The sequence below is a fragment of the Salmo salar genome, unplaced genomic scaffold, assembly GCF_905237065.1.
Source record: "Salmo salar unplaced genomic scaffold, Ssal_v3.1, whole genome shotgun sequence".
Classification (NCBI taxonomy): domain Eukaryota; kingdom Metazoa; phylum Chordata; class Actinopteri; order Salmoniformes; family Salmonidae; genus Salmo; species Salmo salar.
In genome coordinates, this window is record NW_025550116.1 from 4,743 (window position 1) to 26,788 (window position 22,046).

The 22,046-nt window shown below is 43.1% G+C and overlaps 1 protein-coding gene and 1 pseudogene across 1 annotated transcript; both read right to left on the reverse strand.

Moving 5' to 3' along the window:
* Nucleotides 1-5,729: 5,729 nt before the first annotated feature.
* LOC123739199 (U2 small nuclear ribonucleoprotein A'-like) lies at nt 5,730-9,098 on the reverse strand (annotated as a pseudogene).
* Nucleotides 9,099-12,002: 2,904 nt separating this feature from the next.
* LOC123739200 (protein mono-ADP-ribosyltransferase PARP15-like) lies at nt 12,003-14,044 on the reverse strand. The gene is given in 4 exon segments (XM_045713665.1): nt 12,003-12,917; nt 13,452-13,595; nt 13,598-13,625; nt 13,926-14,044. Coding segments are annotated over 4 exon segments (564 nt in total). The 5' UTR covers nt 14,034-14,044; the 3' UTR covers nt 12,003-12,633.
* Between the last annotated feature and the right edge of the window lie 8,002 nt (nt 14,045-22,046).

The window sequence follows — 22,046 nt, forward strand, 5'->3', positions numbered from 1 at the left end:
AAAACGCATAGTAAGAACCCTAGTAGCCTAATATCTCAAAGACTAGTTGATAAAATGTTTATAAGAAAGAAATGAAATTCTAATGGAAATGTTTCACAATGATGTCATTAGGCAGAGCAGGCAACAGATGGCACACAGACAGCAGAGTTGGGGACAGATATGCAGGGACAGACTGGCAGAGACAGGGGAGTCTCAGGTAAGTTTGTTGAGTCTTTGTTTGGCAACATTATGAAAGGTTCTCAATTTTTTTGACTTGTAAAATAGGGACATAATTGGAAAATGCCATGGATACCCCCACTCTCAACTTAAACTGGTGACTGAACTAAGATTTGTTAAAGGCAATGGTATTGCTGTTGTGATTAGTTGTGTAGTTTTGGGTACCGGTAGTTAGAGTACGGCAAACACCTTATTTCTTTGGTTCCTCAATATACATTTACCATATTACAATGTAGTTACAGCACTACTTTTGGTGTCCCCCTCAGGAATTGCTCTTGAGAAAATGTAATGTAATTGTCCCCTCCAAAGTTGATATCAGATTTTCGCCCCTGCTCTGACCTGTAGATCCCTGTTGTAGCCCATCATCAACCCCATCCCAAACGTCCTAGCTCATCGTGAACCTACTAGACATATAGGCTCTCGCGTTGCCCCTAGTAGATGGTAGGAAATTGCCATGGAAATAAAATTCCACCACATGCCATAATTTCACCATTTCAAATATGCCTAAATTCGCCATTATCCACTAGAGTTTGGCCTGGATACGTTATGTTACGAATGGAATAGTCATCATACAATATCATACGAATTGGAGGACTCTGAGGCCAGGCTGCTTGTTGTGTTAGCATTTGTGGCTAACTATAGCAGCTTGCAGGTTATGTGTAGTAACGTAGCAGGTTAGGTGACCTAATGTAGCAGGTTAGATTAACTAACATAGCAGGTTAGGCTACTATGGTTAAGGTTAGGGTTAGGGGAAGGGTTAGCTAACATGCTAAGTAGTTGCAAAACACTTGTGGTTAGCTAAAGTTGCTAACTTGCTAAAATTCTAAAGTTGTCCTCGACACAATTCAAACATGCATGTTGAAACTGCTGATTGGCCCTTTAATTAACCAGACCATTCGTACATATCATATGTTTTGGAGGTACACAAAAAAACGTAATATCCTTTGTATGGCTCTGAGGCTAGCCAGTAGTTTTTTTTTTACTGACACAAATGGCAAAAGAAAATAAATATGCCACTTACAAACATAAATTAATCACACCCTTTTGTTTGCAAGGACCAGCTCCTTTAAAGTATAGATACAAATAGGGCAGGTTTACCCGGAAACAGATTAGGCATAGTCCTGTACTAAAAAGCAATTTAAATGGACATGCTTCTTAATCCAGGAATAAACGTAATCTGTGTCCTGGAAACCCACCCATAGGCTTTCAGATAGAACACATAAACAAAAACTTTCTGTAGGTAGATTACTATTTTTTATTGTTTATGTTAGTCATACCCAGTGAAAATCTGCATTTTTCAACTTCATATGCATCATCTCTAGCATCACCCCAACATATATGAAAATAGTGAGTTTCAATGTTTTGCTGTTAAAAGATAAAGGAAGATAAGTGTTTCCAATGACATCAACAATGTGCATCGTGTCATTTTGACCAATTGTTAGTAGGCATTACCTACTAATTGTCTACTAATTGGCTGGTGATGTCATTGGAAACACTTATCTTTCTCAATATGTTTTACTACAAAACATAGAAACGTGCCATTTTCACATATGTTGACGTTGGGGTGGTGCTGAAGATTTTTGACATTTCCCTTTAAGTGTAAAAACAGATCAGAACTTAGATTACATTTACATCATTTAGCAGATGCTCTTATCCAGAGCAACTTACAGTAGTGAATACATACAGTTCATGCATTTTTTTGTACTGGCCCCCGTGGGAATCAAACCCACAACCCTGGCATTGCACACACCATGCTCTACCAACTGAGCCACATGGAAGACTTTGACCTACACTCACCTCCATATATACTGCTCAAAAAAATAAAGGGAACACTTAAACAACACAATGTAACTCCAAGTCAATCACACTTCTGTGAAATCAAACTGTCCACTTAGGAAGCAACACTGATTGACAATACATTTCACATGCTGTTGTGCAAATGGAATAGACAACAGGTGGAAATTATAGGCAATTAGCAAGACACCCACAAAAAAGGAGTGGTTTTGCGGGTGGTAACCACAGACCACTTCTCAGTTCCTATGCTTCCTGGCTGATGTTTTGGTCACTTTTGAATGCTGGCGGTGCTTTCACTCTAGTGGTAGCATGAGACAGAGTCTACAACCCACACAAGTGGCTCAGGTAGTGCAGCTCATCCAGGATGGCACATCAATGCAAGCTGTGGAAGGTTTGCTGTGGTCTGTCAGCGTAGTGTCCAGAGCATGGAGGCGCTACCAGGAGACAGGCCAGTACATCAGGAGACGTGGAGGAGGCCGTAGGAGGGCAACAACCCAGCAGCAGGACCTCTACCTCCGCCTTTGTGGAAGGAGGAGCACTGCCAGAGCCCTGCAAAATGACCTCCAGCAGGCCACAAATGTGCATGTGTCTGCTCAAATGGTCAGAAACAGACTCCATGAGGGGTGGTATGAGGGCCCGACGTTCACAGGTGGGGGTTGTGCTTACAGCCCAACACCGTGCAGGACGTTTGGCATTTGCCAGAGAACACCAAGATTGGCAAATTTGCCACTGGCGCCCTGTGCTCTTCACAGATGAAAGCAGGTTCACACTGAGCACATGTGACAGACGTGACAGAGTCTGGAGACGCCCGTGGAGAACGTTCTGCTGCCTGCAACATCCTCCAGCATGACCGGTTTGGCGGTGAGTCAGTCATGGTGTGGGGGTGGCATTTCTTTGGGGGCCGCACAGCCCTCCATGTGCTCGCCAGAGGTAGCCTGACTGCCATTAGGTACCGAGATGAGATCCTCAGACCCCTTGTGAGACCATATGCTGGTGCAGTTGGCCCTGGGTTCCTCCTAATGCAAGACAATGCTAGACCTCATGTGGCTGGAGTGTGTCAGCAGTTCCTGCAAGAGGAAGGCATTGATGCTATGGACTGGCCTGCCCGTTCCCCAGACCTGAATCCAATTGAGCACATCTGGGACATCATGTCTCGCTCCATCCACCAACGCCATGTTGCACCACAGACTGTCCAGGAGTTGGCGGATGCTTTAGTCCAGGTCTGGGAGGAGATCCCTCAGGAGACCATCCGCCACCTCATCAGGAGCATGCCCAGGCGTTGTAGGGAGGTCATACAGGCACGTGGAGGCCACACACACTACTGAGCCTCATTTTGACTTGTTTTAAGGACATTACATCAAAGTTGGATCAGCCTGTAGTGTGGTTTTCCACTTTAATTTTGAGTGTGACTCCAAATCCAGACCTCCATGGGTTAATAAATTGGATTTCCATTGATTATTTTTGTGTGATTTTGTTGTCAGCACATTCAACTATGTAAAGATAAAAGTATTTAATAAGATTATTTCATTCATTCAGATCTAGGATGTGTTATTTTAGTGTTCCCTTTATTTTTTGAGCAGTGTATATGTACAGTATTTGGACAGTGAAGCAATTTTTTAAAAAAATGTGGCTTTACACTCCAGCATTTTGGAATTGATAGCTTTTATATATTCTTGATAAAACATATATGTATGACAATACCCTTAAAAAAAAGGTGACATTCTGTATTGTCGCCTCGTATTCATAATTTGATCTTAAATCCAAAATGCTGTAGTACAGAGTCTGAGTATCAGTATTTTTAGCTAACACTCCACTGCACATTTGACAAATCACAGGAGTAGCAAGGAGTGGAATGTATGGCTGAACAGAGACGGCAACTGGGCTAACTTTACGTGTCAAGTCCTCCCATTTGAGGAAGTCATAAGTATTTGGACAAATTAACTTAAAGTGTATTAAAGTAGTCAAAAGTTTAGTATTTGGTCCCATATTCCTTTCACTCAATGACTACATCAATCTTTTGACTCTACACACTTATTGAATGCATTTGCAGTGTGTTTGGGGTTATATTTGACCCAATATGAACTGAATGATGAATAATGCATTGTGTCATTTTGGAGTCACTTTTATTGTAAGTAGGAATAGAAGATATTTCGGGAACACTTTTACATTAATGTGGATTTTACCATGATTATGGATAATCATACATTCATTGTGTTAAGATGAAATCACAAGATTAGGCTAATATTTGGCTCCACTCTACTAAGCTTTGAAGTTTCACAAGATTGCACTTGTATTTCGGAATATTTTGCTATTGCTTTAATTCCTTGGGGATTGTGAATTGGGTCTTCCAAGTGGGGGTTTCTAGAAACACAGAAGTTGGCACCAGTGGAGGTTGCCAAGAGGAGGACAGCTCATGTTTTTCCAAGTGTTTGATACCATTCCATTGACTCCATTCCAGCCATTATTATGAGCCGTCCTCCATTCAGTAGCCTCCACTGGTAGGCACTAGCTACACTGCCTTCAGAAAGTTCACACCCCTTGAATTTTTTCTACATTTTTTTGTGTTACAGCCCAGATTTAAAATTGATTGAATTTAGATTTGTCACTGGCCTACACACAATACCCCATAATGTCAAATCTTACTGGTCACATACACATGGTTAGCAAATGTTAATGCGAGTGTAGCAAAATGCTTGTGTTTCTAGTTCCGACAGTGAAGTAATATCTAACAAGTAATCTAACAAATTCACAACGACTACCTTATACGTCGTTCAGCCACTGAACAAGGAAGTTAACCCACTGTTCCTAGGCTGTCATTGAAAATAAGAATTTGTTCTTAACTGACTTGTCTAGTTATATAAAGGTTAAAAACAAAAAAACAAAAATGTAAAGGGATGAATAAGAATATGCTCATATGGATGAGCGATGGCCGTGCAGCATAGGCAGTAGACGGTATAGAATACAGTATATACATGAGATGAGTAATGTAGGATATGTCAACATTTTTAAAGTGCCGTTATTTAAAGTGACTAGTGATACCTTTATAAAAACCATTTATTAAATGTATTAAAGTGGCAAGAGATTTGTCTGTACGTTGGCAGCAGCCACTGTTAGTGATGGCGGATTTTCTGTGTTAACAATGTAAGAAATAATAAAAAAACAAATTACTGCAGTTTCCTAAGGACCTGAAGTGAGGCGACCATCGCTGTCGGCACCATCTTACTGTTTACATTTACGTCATTTAGCAGACGCTCTTATCCAGAGCGACTTACAGTAGTGAATGCATACATTTCATACATTTTTTCCCCCCGTACTGGTCCCCCGTGGGAATCTAACCCACAACCCTGGCATTGCAAACACCATGCTCTACCAACTGAGCTACACGGGACCACTGTTGATGTCAAAGTGGAATTATGTTTTTACAAATTAATTAAACATTTAAAGCTGAAATGTCTTGAGTCAAGTATTCAACCTCTTTGTTATTGCAAGCCTAAATAAGTTCAGGAGTAAAAATGTGCTTAACAAGTCACATAAGTTGCATGGACTTACTCTGTGTGCAATAATCAGTCTGATATTTTAAAAAATCCACTGAGCAACAAAATATACCACACCATTTTAAAGTGAAAGTAAAATCTAGAAATGTATTAACAAATGTATGATTGTATTGGATAAGACTGTACAGACATCAGTTTATTCTGGATCAGTAATCATTGGTTGCATCGTTTTGTAAAAAAATGTTTATTGTATTTTCATTTCTCAAAATAACAAAAATGGCATTACATGCATGTTCAACAAATATAAACCTACAACTCAAGCAAGACTTGAGACATGAGATCCGCATAAAACGATCATGATCCGTTAACCGGTGAGTCTTCATCCATATCATCATCCTCAGACTCATCTTCCTCAGACTCTTGTTCTTTACCCTCCTCCCTCTCTTCTTCCTCCTCCACTTCTTCCTTTTCTACCTCCTCCACCTCCTTGACATCTACCTCCTCCACCTTTCCCTGTACCTCCTCCACCTTTCCCTGTACCTCCACTACATCCTCTTCCATCTCCTCCACTCCATTTCCTTCCTCTGTCTGTATCTCTCGTTCCATATGCACAACCCCGTTCTCCTCCTCTTCCTCTTCCACCTCCACCATTTCCGGGGGACTGCAACACGATAGAAATAAAGACCGGAAACAGTCAAAGAACCATATATGCAAACCCCTCTGCCCCATAATGCTGTTTACTTTGTCCATCGATGGCTCATTTAAATACTCAGACAACACAGTACATGCCTTGGACATGTCGTATGAGAAGATGTAGTCGCCTGTACACACCTTGTCTGACCTCCCGTCCGGGGATCTGACCAGCCTGCAGCATCCCCTTCAACCTCTCCACCTCGGCCAGAGACGAGGCGTTAGCTATTGCATTCTGGGTAGGGCACAGAACAAATGTATTAGTTCATACATACATACATACAGAACCATTACATTAGATAGGCATTTTGGTTTTGATGAACACTCTTTTTGAAAGGACCATTAGAGTAGATTGCCAGTCCCGTTACATTAATTTGTTTAGCAGACCATAAATTGACCATTAAAATTGTGAAAATTACATTAGGTCAGTGGAATAGTGGTATAGAAACTGAGCTGTCCACGCCATAGCGTGTCACTGCTTGAAAACAATGGCGTAGGTCTAATCCATGTGTTGCAATGAGTTTGAACACACAATCTGTGGAATGAAAGCAAGCCAAAAGGAAGAAACTACACAGCGAGTGTACATTTTCTGTCGCTAAATACAATGTTAATAAATTATGAAGTGCCTTGATCGCTTCCACGTCAGCAGGAGACGGTCCCATCTTCTTCTTCTCAGGCTGCTGCACGGCAGCTCCGGGGGTGAACCTGAGAACGCACACCAGCAGAGTTAGAGAGAACATGGAGGGGATGGGTGCTTCTCTAGCCTCTCAACCAGTGTAGTATCTTTTCTTATTGAGTCAAATAAACTGATACGACAGGAAATGCCATTGAGACGGTGCTCCTAAGAAACACTGTTGCATGGGGGGTGTTTACAGTAGTTGGGGCAACACATATTTAGATACTCCAGTTGCTACGCAACACCCCATCTACAAGAGTGATCGGTGGTGCAGATAGTCCGATTCTAGAGTGTTCGGTGATTGTCCGACACCCCCCACCAGCCAGTGTCCAGTGATTCTAAGGAGCTGCCGTCCGACGGGGACTTTCATCTTACGTTTTGGTCCGCTTGGCAATATCCTTTGCAAGCTGAGCACCTCGTTTGCCCTTGAACATTTTCTCCGCCTCCTGACGCTCCTATGGTAATACATCACAGTTAAAGTGAGAGCTTTTCCAATCAGACAACGACACCTTCACGAGAAGGACGGACAGACGTTTGGGAGAAACATACAAATACAGCACTCTCTTAGCATGTCTAGGAAGACAGAGCTCTCCTCCTATACATTTCCTTCTATTCTGCATGCTTCTTTATCATTGCACTGCAAAGATTAATAACTAGGGCCTTCGTAGGCCAAGTCCAACGGTATGTGACTGTTTGCACTGACTAAAGGCCTACATCATTACAAAAAAACAACGTGGTTTCATACAACCTGACGTGTGTTATAGACGACCACCCTTTGGACCTGGTAATGACAATGCTTTTCTATAAAACTACAACTCTTAGTTTCTGAACGATGGCATGCACTTACCTTTAACTTGACCTTCTGGAAGTCAAGCACGTGAATCTGGGGAATTTTGTTGATGACATAGAGCCTGTAGTGCTTCTTGTTGGTCACTGGATTCCTTAGGAGGCTGAGATGTCACGAAAGCAGAGATTACGATATTGACTCACAAAACACAGGATTTAGGTGCACAAATATAGCAACTCATCTTGTCCTGCAATTTACAGTGAAATTGATAGCAACCTAAAGGATGAATCTGACTTAACTAGGTGTTGTAGTAGAGGTAAGTATTTATCATGAGATACCTAAGAAGGGTCAATGTCTTCACTGAGGCTAGCGGATCCAAATCACCCTGGAGGTAAAAGCACATTTAAAAACATGCCAACACTTTAAAAAACAAATCGATGGTTCAACAGCTGTGACTGAACACAGGAGCACACATGTCACAAATATTGCTAAATAACAGCACAGGTCATATTTTTCCAATCAACAACATGCATTGGTAAAATGCTCCCAAAAAGTAATTATTTAAAAAGATCTGATCAGATAAGGCCTTGACCCATTCACTAATGGGATGTGTGATAACTCACCAATTCCTGGATGTTGTTGCTTGTGAGGATCAGCTCCCTCATACTCGGCAGTGCCTGTTCAAGGTTTTCACCAACACGACTGTGGGAGCACACAAAACACAGTGATAGCTAGCTAGCTAGGAGGCTAACCTTAAAACGAAATCCAGCAATCCTAGACAACACAATTGTTGCGAAAGTTACCATATTCTGTTGTTGTTCATGAGCAACGTTTTGAGCCTCTTGAGTAAAGGGGAAGCCGTCCAGTTTTCTGATTTCATTGTCAGAGAAATCGATGGTATCAAACTGGTCAAGTGTAGCCCCAAGGTTTTCAAGTACAGGAATTTTGTAACCTAAATGAGAGCAGAGCATACCAGCATAAGGTTAGCCGGATAGTTTTGGTGATGTAGCTAGCAGTTAGCAATCACTATCCATCAGTTATTACAGTGCGAAGGCCTAGTTAGCTTTACTAGCTAGCTAGCATGAAATGCGCATGTTTATTTACCTCGCAGATCCAGCTCCCTGTCGCGCACCGGGTTTGTGTACTGAGCAGCCTGCTCAATTAGCTCTGCCGATAATTTTACCATATCGATGGCTAACTGGGGGGGAAAAATGTTTATAAGCGGGTTTCTTGATTTAAAAAAAAATCCAGTCCTTACAATGTTTTTTCAACACGCTGCCGCCCGGAAGTAAGACTACTCCCACAATGCAACTCGGTGTAAACTAATAACCGGTCAAATTTCATCGAGCGCGCTCTAGCGCTGAGAACTAGAGGTTCAATCAGTGCGTCTGATGATGCCTGATTATCATTCAAAGGTAACTGTCAGGAGCTCACGAGGGTGACTATGTATTTGTCTAGAAGCTGCCCAGAACCTTATTCACTTGGTAAAGGTTTCACCAGACCGAGATAGCTGCACACCTCTATTGCCCCTTCTTCTTCAGTCAGTGCTATCTTGGGACGTCCATACCTAAACCTTATCCCCTACCCTACCCTTCTAGCTGGTTATCCGCTTTTGGTGACGCCTGTCTTTGAATTGACAAAACATTACACACAGCTATTTTCAATGTACTCTCCTAACATAACCTAACTTTATGCTTTCGCCGTAAAGCCTCTTTGAAATCGGACAATGTGGTTGGATTTAAGAGATGTTTATCTTTCAAATGGTGAGAAATAGTTGATTGTTTGAGAAATTGAAATTATTAGATTCTTGCAGTTTTGAATTTCCCGCCATGGTCTCTTGACAATGAATCCCATTACCGGGCAGGGATCCCCAAGAGGATAAACATTTAAAAGGTCATCTTCAATGGGGCAGGGATGTCCCAAGGATCCCGGACTCTTCTTCTTGTAACTTTCTGGCGGACTAGATGCTTTCCGGCTTAATGCTGCCATCCACAGGTCAGTTTAGGTATTATCCAATTGGTATTATCAGAGAGGAAGAGGCGATATGATAATTGAGATTGCACGGTCAAACTACATCTCTTGATTTGGTTGAATATGAGTAATTTAGTAGATGCTCTTATCCAGAGGAACTTACAGTAATTAGTACCTACATTTTCATATTGCTTCCTGCTGGCCCTCCATGGGAATCAAACCCACAACCCAGGTGTTGCAAGTGCCATGCTCTACCAACTGAGCCACACAAATATCAGTAAGTGAGTGCAGTGATCTTTTGGTTTCTCAGTTAAGGCAACTTCTTTGAAAGTCACCTAGGCATAATATGTTTCTGAATTACAATTAGATATCTTCTTTTCATATATAATGATAACCCCATTTAGCGTGTTATTTACCCACAGGTAGGTTACTAATAAATAGATCTTACCTCAGCTTCACCTCGCCCAAAACTTCAACGGACGGTAAGCAGGGCAACTCATCCTCATCTTTGCTATAATTGGGGCCCGTCTCCATTTCTTCCTTCTCTAATCCTCTGATGGTGTGGTCATCCTTTTATGTGTTATAAACAGACTGGTGCCTTGCAATTGTGTGCTCTGCAATTGTGTGCTTATTGTATTTAAAGGAGTAGTTAAATAATATAACTGGGGTTCTGAGGGGCTATCCAGCGACCTGCTAGGTCAGCATCAAAGTTAAATAAATAATTTAATCTTGAACGGTAAAGAAGGGTGGGACCCACATTTAAGGGATTTTGATACTTTTTTTAAAACTGTGTGGAGTGAATGAATGAATGTGTGTGGGACATTGATAGTGGAATATGCTGTGATGCAAAACAGTCATTAAAGATGAACATTAACATGCACATTGCTATACTGTCTGTCTGTCTTGTTTGTGACGCTGGGAATAACAGCCCCATAACAGTTCATCCTAAAAGATTACTCATGCACACAGGATCTACAGTATACATTCAGTACATTCAAATAAAATGAAATTGTATTTGTCACATGTGCCGAATACAACAGGTGTTGCAGGAATAGACCTTACCGTGAAATCATTGCTGATGATTGTTGTCAACATTTCTGTTGTCTGTCTTGTCTCGATGGTTACTGACCGAAACACCGGCAATAAATGTAAAGAGGTAATTGTGCGTGTGGATGTAATCTTTTACAACGATAATGAACATACTAAACCGTATTAGTTTTACTAAGCTATCTGCCTTTATTCTCTCTGGGATCTCTCTCTCTGTCCCACAGGTATGAACTCACTCTACCTGGCCTGAAGACAACCATCTAGAACAGGGTTGTCAAACTCATTCCATAGAGGGCCTAGTGTCTGCTGCTTTTTCCTTTCAATTAGTACTTAGACAACCAGGTGAGTTCCTTACTAATCAGTTTCCTTAATTCATCAACCAAGTACAAAGGAAGAATGAAAACCCACAGACACTCAGCCCTCTATGATATGAGTTTGACACGTGATCTAGAGGAAAGACCTTTACTCCTCACTCAACAGCATTAATGCTGGCATGACTGTGTGAGAGACGTCCTCATTAAAATAACTGCAGTGGATACAGACACTATGAAGCTTTTCAACCAGACTGGAGGGACACAGAATCAGTCTCTTTCTACAGTTTCTATTTCTATGCTCATTCCTCTCAGGGTCTAAAATGTTGAAGTGATTCACATCAAAGGTCAAAGGCGCAATACATTTGCCATTGTTGGTTGTAATTTTCCTGAACCAAATATATTCAACTTTTACAAGTTGTGAAATTATTCACTCCCCAGTTTTTACATTTTTCCCTTAAATTGAAATAATTCAAATAATTCAAAATCTAAGATGTCTTGATTGCATTAGCATTGCTGTGCCACACTGAAATTAGTTCAGGTGCAAACATTTATTTAAGGTGAATGTAGTCCATCTCTGTACAATAACAGTAGTTCACATCAGTCCACACTAAATAATCCCGGTCTTTGCCAGGTCCCTCAACACATTTAAAAATGGGGGAAAACAGCATGTTAATGCAATATATTTATTTTAGCTTTATTTTTACATTTATTGTAGACCAACAGATTTAGCAGAACAGACATATTCACTATTCATTAACCGAAAGGCTTTATAATCCAAATATATGCATGCAACAAGGCAAAGACCATGGTTTATGACCCACTTTGCAAGAATTGTGTTCTCTGCGAACCGCCAAAGGTGATTACTTTCTTGAAGTGAACTTTCACAAAACCTGATGACTTACTGTTCAAGTGAAAACACTAAGGGCTGGTTTCCCGGATAGAGATTATTAAGCCTAGTCCTGGACTAAAAAAGCATGCTCAATGGAGAATCTCCATTTAAATAGCATTTAGTCCAGGATTTTACTTAATCTGTGCTGTCTGGGAATGTGATTCAATATTTTTGGTGAAGTTAGATGTTCTGGTGATGTTTTAGACATTCAAACAAAGTGGACATGGAATCAGTAAAAATCACAAAACCTTCTTGGCTCAAATTGTTACTATCTAAACATGTTGAGTTTGACTTGACTGAATATTCCAATATAGAGCATGTCACAAGTAAAAAACAAATTGCATTTTAATTATAAAGCAGATCCCACTGGGCACAGATGTTAGTTAAACTTCTAGTTTTGATTATATTTGGTTGAGTTGTTAACTAACCGTGAAATCAACAACAAATGTCACCATGTCATTTGATTTAGGTTAAAAGTAGGGTGAAAAAAAAGACAAAATACCCTTACATTGATCTCTTTTTGCAAATCTAATCAGTTTTCCACGTTGATTCAGACGTCTTCATGGATTCTTTTGGTTGAAATGACGTGGAAACCAGCTTTTGCCCAGTGGGATTTTGGTTTTGGATATTACACTTCAGCTAAACCACATGAGTTACAGATAACTAATTACATATTGAGATTTAATTTATTATGTATCAGTATGATCAAAAAGTTGTAAAAGATAGATACAATGTATTGGCCACATCGCCCACACCTACTTGAAAGTGATCAAGTACTCAGGATATGCCTGATTGTCATGGAAGATTATGAACATGGATGGTGGAGATACACCATCTGTCACACTGTCATAAAGCTGAATAGTTGTGGTGCTTTTAGGTGGAGGTACTTTCATCCCCGGTTTTCCTGTTGTGAAATCTCCAGTCAGAACTCGACATAGGTACAAGTACTTCTGGCCTTGGGGATCCGGTTTTGAGTATGTGTCACTGGCAGAGTAATTTGCTTTGACAGCAAAGTAGGTGCCGTCTCCATACAATGCAGCTGCAGAAATTATTTTGGAATAGTTATGAAATTCTCTAAACCTTTAAATCATTGCAGACTGTAGAGTAAATGCAGGAGAAAGCTTATTGCATTTGAATAGAAAATGTGCAAAAACATCATGCCAATATATAGATCAGAATCATAAAGTTGGATAGAGGGTGCACTTGGCCCAAACCCTGTTTTAGCATAGTCACACCCAGAAGTAGCCAATCAATTACACTCCTGAGAAAATATTTCATAAGTGCAGGTTCCAGACAGTAAATCACCAAACTTGGCTTTATACCTTTTAACAGTGGTGGTATGCACCTTTTTTCAATTTATGTATGAACAGACAATACTTTAAAATGGAATTAGCCCTCAATGGCACTGCCCATACTGTCACTGAAGAAGCCATTGCCAATATAGGAGATGAGCTCTCTAGTAGATCTCTACGATCGGTATGCAATAATTCAAACAAAAAAGAGAATTCAAACATTCAAACAGAAAGAAACCTCAAATTGTTGGCTTTTCTCTTTTGTGTTAGCCATTACTTACCATTTTTCCCAGCGTAGCTCCGATTGAAGCCAAGCCCGTTAATCTTATCTATAGTTGTGTGGCAGGCTCCATGGAAGAGCTTCCTCTCATTGTTCTGGTGACCGTTCCTGACCTCCATGTCTTTCTTCTTGATCTGAAAGCCCCCCAGAGGCTTCTGTTCTGGATCCTCTCGATCTGAGTGAAGAACAACCTTGCATTACACATTAATTGTCTAACTAGACAGTGACAAAGATCTTTCACTTCCATAAAGAGGTTCCAGAATCCCTAATATAATGTTGCTAAGCTGTGATGCTTGAACCTAGAATCTAGTTCAATTAAATTGAAAAGGCTATTGTACTTTTTCAACCCATTCTTGAGTATGTACAAATCATTCCATTCACCAGATCCAGCCATGATCTCAAGAGACTTGTACAAGATAGTTGTACAATAAATAAATATACATGTAACTACTATGGAAAATAGGAGAAGAGAGACCTTTAGAACATTATTCTTGCAAGTATCCTCAAATTGTTTTAGTACGTCAATATGCTCTTGGGTTTGAGGTTGAATGGGGAATGACAGACATGGAGTGTTGGCTGGCATGTCATCCCAGTGCTGGGGACATCTTTAAAAGTCTCTTCGGGCCGGACCTTTTTCAGCATCTCATGGATCTCATAGGAAGCCTTGAGCACGTCTTTGCTAAGACCCTCTATGGTGAGTTTAGCCTCCTCTTGGGAAGATTTGTGAAAACTTATGCTGGAGTAATCCCGAAAACCGTCCCATTTGGACTTTACCCGTCCGTAAAGTCCAAATGGTTTGAGCTACAAACTAATATGACCCTACTATGGAAACCTGAGACTCTCACAAACACTGACATACAAATATTGGCACAATGACTTGAATGGGATTTGTGACACAAATACAAAAATTTGAAAGGTTTATAGCAAAAATGTACCTATCTAGTTTTAATGTTAGGATCCCTCAATTACAGTGGATTCAGAAATTATTCAGACCCCTTGACTTTTTCCACATTTTGTTACGTTACAGGATTCAGCTTTTTCAGCCAAACCCGTTGGTGACAGGTGTATAAAATCAGGCACACAGCCATGCAATCTCCATAGACAAACATTGGCAGTCGAATGGCCTTACTGAAGAGCTCAGTGACTTTCAACATGGCACCGTCATACAGTATATTGGGGGAAACCATAATTTGTTAACATACCTTTAATCTTCTGAGTAGACGCGCTGCTGAGCCACCTGAAGTTGCAGACTTGGTTGTGAACCTCTTGTTAAATTCATCAGAGAATGCCTGAAAATAAAATCTAAAGCCTTTAAAAATACTAAACAGAAAATCATAAAAAATGGAAGAGACATTCCCCGCTCGTTCTACCCTTCGGGTGGATGGTCGAAGACAGCCCGGAAGCTACGGGTGAACTCCTCGAAGTGGTCCAGCGCTGTCTTCGACCATCCACCCGAAGGGTAGAACGGGCGGGGGAATGTCTCTTCCATTTGAGGCAGGGGGACGAGGAGCGCCCAGGAATCCGCCCTGGAATTCCGGACCTTGGCCGCCGGAGCAGGCTGGAACGACAGGGCCCTCATCGTCTACTATCGGTGCAGCCTGCGAGGGGGCTCTGTCGGTGCCATCTTCCAGCATCCCAGAGGGGGCTCTGTCGGTGCCATCTTCCAGCATCCCCGCTCTGGTGTCCATGGAGTTAGGAGAGGCTGCGCGTAGGGAGGCTGGAGAAGGGGCCATCACATGCACCATCTGTGGCCTCAGAGGGCACACTGCCGGTCGGTGCCGTGTCGGTCCCTCTGGGAGTCGAGGCGAAAGGCAGGGCACTCTGGCATCACCCCAGCTGAGTCTGCACCACACTCATCCAGAGTCCTCTGTTGACCACCTGTTTGTACCTGTTTGTTTCCCTGAGTTTTCCCGCATTCCCAGCATAAGGCATTTGTCGATTCAGGCGCAGCTGGAAGTTTTATAGACAGAGCGTTAGCCCTTAGTTTAGGTATCCCCATTATTCCTGTAGTTAGACCTTTTCCGGTTCACGCTCTGGATAGTTGACCATTAGGGTCCGGGCCAATCAGGGGAGGCCACCATCTCCCTGGCCATGGAGACGCAGGGGGTCACGAGGAGAAGATCAGTCTCTTCCTCATTGACTGTCCTGCATTTCCCGTGGTACTATGCCTTCCCTGGTTGGCTAATCATAACCCCACTATTTCCTGGCAACAGAGGGCTCTCACGCGGAGTGCTCGGGGAGGTGTGTAGGAGTTTCCGTTGGTGCTACCACGGTGGAAAGTCCAGACCAGGTATCCACCGTGCGCAACCCCCCAGAATATGCCGATTTGGCTCTCGCCTTCTGTAAAAGAAAGCGACTCATTACCACCTCATCAACAGGGGGGATTGTGCGATAAATCTCCTGGCAGACGCTGCGCTTCCCAGGAGTCACGTGTATCCCCTGTCGCAAGCGGAGAAGGTGGCTATGGAGACATATGTCTCTGAATCCCTGGTCAGGGGTACATTCGGTCCTCCACTTCACCCGCCGCCTCTAGTTTCTTTTTTGTGAAGAAGAAGTATGGAGGTCTATGCCCGTGCATTGACTATAGAGGTCTCAATCAAATCACGGTGAGGTATAGTTACCCACTACCACTTATCTCCACGGCGATTGAGTCAATGCATGGGGCGCACTTCTTCACGAAAACTGGATCTCAGGAGTGCGTATAACCTGGTGCATATCCGGGAGGGAGACGAGTGGAAGACAGCATTTAGTACCACCTCAGGGCATTATGAGTACCTCGTCATGCCATACGGGTTGATGAATGCTCCATCAGTTTTCCAATCCTTTGTTGACGAGATTTTCAGGGACCTGCCGGGCAGGGTGTAGTGGTGTATATCGATGACATTCTGATATACTCCACTACAAGCGCTGAGGATGTGTCCTTGGTGCGCAGTGTACTTGGACGACTGTTGGAGCATGACCTGTACGTCAAGGCAGAGAAATGCTTGTTCTTTCAGCAGGCCGTCTCCTTCCTAGGGTATCGATTTCCACATCAGGGGTGGTGATGGAGAGGACCGCATTGCAGCCGTGCGTAATTGGCCGACTCCCACCACGGTAAAGGAGGTGCAGCAATTTTTAGGGTTTGCCAATTACTACCGGAGATTTATCCGGGTTTTGGCCAGGTGGCTGCTCCCATTACCTCACTACTGAAAGGGGGTCCAGTAAGGTTGCAGTGGTCAGCTGAAGCGGACAGGGCTTTTGGGAGGCTGAGAGCTCTGTTTACTTGCTCCCGTGCTGGCCCATCCTGATCCCTTTTGGCATTCATAGTGGAGGTGGACGCGTCCGAGGCTGGGATAGGAGCCATGCTCTCACAGCACTCGGGTATGCCACCGAAACTCTGCCCCTGTGCTGTCTTCTCGAAGAAGCTCAGCCCAGCGGAGCGTAACTATGATGTGGGGGACCGGGAGTTGTTAGCTGTGGTTAAAGCGTTGAAGGCGTGGAGACATTGGCTTGATGGGGCTAAACACACTGGACTGACCACCGCAACCTGGAGTACATCCGGGCAGCAAGGAGACTAAATCCTTGTCAGGCAAGGTGGGCCATGTTCTTTACCCGTTTTATGTTTACCCTGTCCTACAGAACAGGTTCCCAGAATATGAAGGCAGACGCACTGTCCTGGCTGTATGACACAGAGGAGCGGCCCATGGATCAGACTCCCATACTCCCGGCCTCTTGCCTGGTAGCGCCGGTCATGTAGGAGCTGGATGCGGACATTGAGCAGGCGTTGCGTACAGAACCCGCTCCCCTTCAGTGTCCCATCGGGCGTATGTATGTTCCGTCTGCTGTCCGTGACCAGTTGATCTATTGGGCCCACACGTCACCCTCCTCTGGTCATCCGGATATCGGTCAGACGGTGCGCTGTCTGACTGGGAAGTACTGGTGGCCCACCTTGGCTAAGGACGTGACGGTTTATGTTTCCTCCTGCTCGGTGTGTGCCCAGTGTAAGGCTCCGAGACACCTGCCCAGAGGTAAGTTACACCCCTTACCCATTCCACAATGACCTTGGTCACACCTGTCGGTGGAGTTTTTAACAGATCTTCCTCTTTCACAGGGAAACACTATGATCCTGGTCGTTGTGGATCGTTTCTCTAAGTCCTGTCGTCTCCTCCCTCTTCCTATGGCCCTACAGACTGCGGAAGCCCTGTTTACTCACGTCTTCTGGCACTACGGGGTTCCTGAGGATATAGTGTCTGATCGGGGTCCCCAGTTCACGTCGAGAGTCTGGAAGCCGTTCATGGAGCATCTGGGGGTCCCGATCAGCCTTACCTCGGGTTTTCACCCCAAGAGTAACGGGCAGGTAGAGAGAGTCAACCAGGATGTGGGCAGGTTTCTGCGGGTCCTATTGCCAGGACCGGCCGGGAGAGTGGGCGGCATTCATGACCTGGGCCGAGATGGGGCAGAACTCGCTTCGCCACTCCTCCACTAACCTATCCCCCTTTCAGTGCGTATTGGGGTACCAGCCGGTTCTGGCGCCGTGGCATCAGGGTCAGACCGAGGCTCCTGCGGTGGACGACTGTTTCAGGCGCACGGAGGAGACATGGGAGGCTGCCCATGGTCACCTTCAGCGAGCCGCGCTTCGCCAAAAGACCAGCGCGGACCATCACCTCAGTGAGACCCCGGTGTTCGCACCGGGGGACCGGGTCTGGCTGCCGGAAGCTGGGTCCGCGGTTTGTGGGGCCATTCAAAGTCCTGAGGAGGGTGAACGAGGTGTGTTACAGATTACAGCTTCCCTCTGACTACCGTATTAACCCATCGTTCCATGTGTCTCTCCTCAGGCTAGTGGTGGCTGGTCCGCTCCAGGAATCTGAGGTGCGGGAGGATCCTCCGCCCCCTCCGCACCCTCTGGACATCGAGGGGGCCCCGGCATACTCCGTTCGTTCCATCCTGAATTCGGAGACGTCAGGCAGGGGGCCTTCAGTATCTCGTGGAGTGGGAGGGGTACGTCCGGAGGAGAGGTGCTGGGTCCCGGTTGCAGATGTGTTGGACCCCCGAACTGCTGAGTGAGTTTCACCGAGGCCGGTGTCGGCGCGCCGCTGGAGCCGCACGTCAAGGGGGGTACTGTCACGACATCCGCCGAAGTCGGCTCCTCTCCTTGTTTGGGCGGCGTTCAGTGATCGACATCACCGGCTTTCTAGGCATCGCTGCTCCATTTTTCATATTTCCATTTGTTTTGTCTTGTTCCATACACACCTGGTTTTCATTCCCTAATCACACTGCATGTATTTAGTCCTCTGTTCCCCTCTATGTCTTTGTGTGAAATTGTTGTATGTTATGTGGGAATTTGCGCCAGTATTTTTAATTAATGTTCCGTGTTTTGGCGCGTTTAGTGTATTCTGTGCTGTCGTTTGTTGGAACGGAATAAAGCGCGCCTGTTACCACAAGCTACTCTCGCCTCCCTTACACACCCAGAACAACACATTTGTTTACATCCCTGTTAGTGAGCATTTCTCTTTTGCCAATATAATCGATCTACCTGACAGGTGTGCAGGGTTGGGGAGTAACGGATTACATGTAAAAGGTAACTGAAATCCATTATGTTACCAGCAAACATAAACATATTGTAATCAGAGGATTACGAGGATTACTCGAGGATTACTTTTAATCAGAAAGGATGTTTGTGAAAAAATCTTTAACTTTCTCTGTTTTCTCAATGACATTCAAATCAGCATTGAAAAAGGTGCAAGTTTAAGTTTGTTCCACCTGAGCGAGTCTGACCACTATGATGACACATGAAATGTGTTTGATGGGTTGTGGGAAAAGAGCAGGAATAGGCTTTTGTTGGCTACAGTCCAAGCTATGTATTCCAATGGTGCTACTGCTGTCGGCATCCAAAGATGATCCAACTTGAATAAATGCTTGGAGGTAAGGATGACAGTAGTGGTGTAGTCAACGGGGAAATGGATATCACTTATTATTGATATCTACAGTTGAAGTCGGAAGTTTACATACACTTAGTTTGGAGTCATTAAAACTCGTTTTTCAACCACTCCACATATTTCTTGTTAACAAACTATAGTTTTGGCAAGTCGGGTGAGGACATCTACTTTGTGCATGACACAAGTAATTTTTACAACAATTGTTTACAGACAGATTATTTAACTTATAATTCACTGTATCACAATTCCAGTGGGTGAGAAGTATACATACACTAAGGTGACTGTGCCTTTAAACAGCTTGGAAAATTCCAGAAAATGAGTCAATTGGAGGTGTACTTGTGAATGTATTTCAAGGCCTACCTTTAAACTCAGTGCTTTTTTGCTTGACATCATGGGAAAATCAAAAGAAATCCGCCAAGACCTCAGAAAAAATTGTAGACCTCCACAAGTCTGGTTCATCCTTGGGAGCAATTTCCAAATGCCTGAAGGTACCACATTCATCTGTACGAACAATAGTACCCAAGTATAAACACCATGGGGACCACACAGCCGTCATACCGCTCAGGAAGGAGACACCTTCTGTCTCCTAGAGATTAACATACTTTGGTGCGAAAAGTGCAAATCAATCCCAGAACAACAGCAAAGGACCTTGTGAAGATGCTGGAGGAAACAGGTACAAAAGTATCTATATCCACAGTAAACGAGTCCTATATCGACATAACCTGAAAAGCCGCTCAGCAAGGAAGAAGCCACTGCTCCAAACCGCCATAAAAAAGCCAGACTACGGTTTGCAACTGCACAAGGGTACAAAGATCGTACTTTTTTGGAGAAATGTCCTCTGGTCTGATGAAACAAAAATAGAACTGTTTGGCCATAATGACCGTCGTTATGTTTGGAGGAAAAGGGGGAGGCTTGCAAGCCACAGAACACCATCCCAACCGTGAAGCACGGGGGTGGCAACATCATGTTGTGGGGGTGCTTTGCTGCAGGAGGGACTGGTGCACTTCACAAAATAGATGGCATCATGACGAAGGAAAATGATGTGGATATATTGAAGCAACATCTCAAGACATCAGTCAGGGAAGTTAAAGCTTGGTCCGGCAAATAGGTCTTCCAAATGGACAATGACACCAAGCATACTTCCAAAGTTGTGGAAAAATGGCTTAAGGACAACAAAGTCAAGGTATTGGAGTGGCCATCACAAAGCCCTGACCTCAATCTTATAGAACATTTGTGGGCAGAACTGAAAAAGTGTGTGCGGGCAAGGAGGCCTACAAACCTGACTCAGTTACACCAGCTCTGTCAGGAGGAATGGGCCAAAATTCACCCAAGTTATTGTGGGAAGCTTGTGGAAGGCTACCTGAAACATTTGACCCAAGTTTAACAATTTAAAGGCAATGCTACCAAATACTAATTGAGTGTATGTAAACTTCTGACCCACTGGGAATGTAATGAAATAAATAAAAGCTGAAATAATCATTCTCTCTACTATTACTCTGACATTTCACATTCTTAAAATACAGTGGTGATCCTAACTGACCTAAGACAGGGCAATTTTTTACTAGGATTAAATGTCAGGAATTGTGAAAAACTGAGTTTAAATGTATTTGGCTAAGGTGTATGTAAACTCCTGACTTCAACTGTACATAGCACATTGATTTGAATCACACTGCTGCTCTCTCATTTAGCTATTTGCGCCCCTTACGGATTGTGGTTGTTGTGGATGGCTGTTCACAAATCTAAATGCGTATTTGAACCCAATAATGGTTGAATTCAAGAAGTTTAAGCTGCCTATCAATCATTGTTTTTGAAACCAGTGGACAGACAGTGAAAAATGCGCTCTTGCAACAGCTGCGTATGCGGATCCAAGCCTATGGAATAAAAGCGGGGCTTTTATTGCTCATTTTAATTCATAGGCCTAATGGACACATGCTCAAACTTGCACACTTTTGATAGACTTAAAGGGGAAATCTGTAGTTGCTACATAATAAAACATTTTTACTTATAAATGATATATACAGTACCAGTCAAAAGTTTGGACACACCTACTCATTCAAGGGTTTTTCTTTAGTTTTACTATTTTCTACATTGTAGAATAATAGTGAAGACATCAAAACTATGAAATAACACATAATGAATCATGTAGTAACCAAAAAAGCTTTAAACAATTCAAAATATATTTTAGATTTTAGATTCTTCAAAGTAGCCACCCTTTGCCTTGATGATACCTTTGCACACTCTTGGCAAAAGCATGCCATTCCATGAGCGCAGCGTTTATTTTTCAACTCGAATCAATGAGCCCAATCAGTAGGACTGGCTAATAAATCCTTAGTTTTGGGGTCATGCTCAGCTTAAACAATTTGGCTAAACTATACCTCCATATTTCCAAGTCCTATTCTTGAAGATCAAGGGTATAACATTTATTGGAATGACTGGAATTCTGATGGACTTTGGTTTTTAATGTAAAGATATAATTGAATCGTATTATTATATGTAGTAGAAATGATGGGAAGTTGTAGAAGAAGCTGACATAATCAATCATAAAAAAATGTAAATCATAAAGGCAGCTATGTACATTCTTTAACAGATTATGAATAGATGTTGTTCAATTGGTAACATACATTTTTGTCTTCTTCTAATGCTTCTTAAGTGGAAATTCAAAGTAACTGAATGTAATCAGA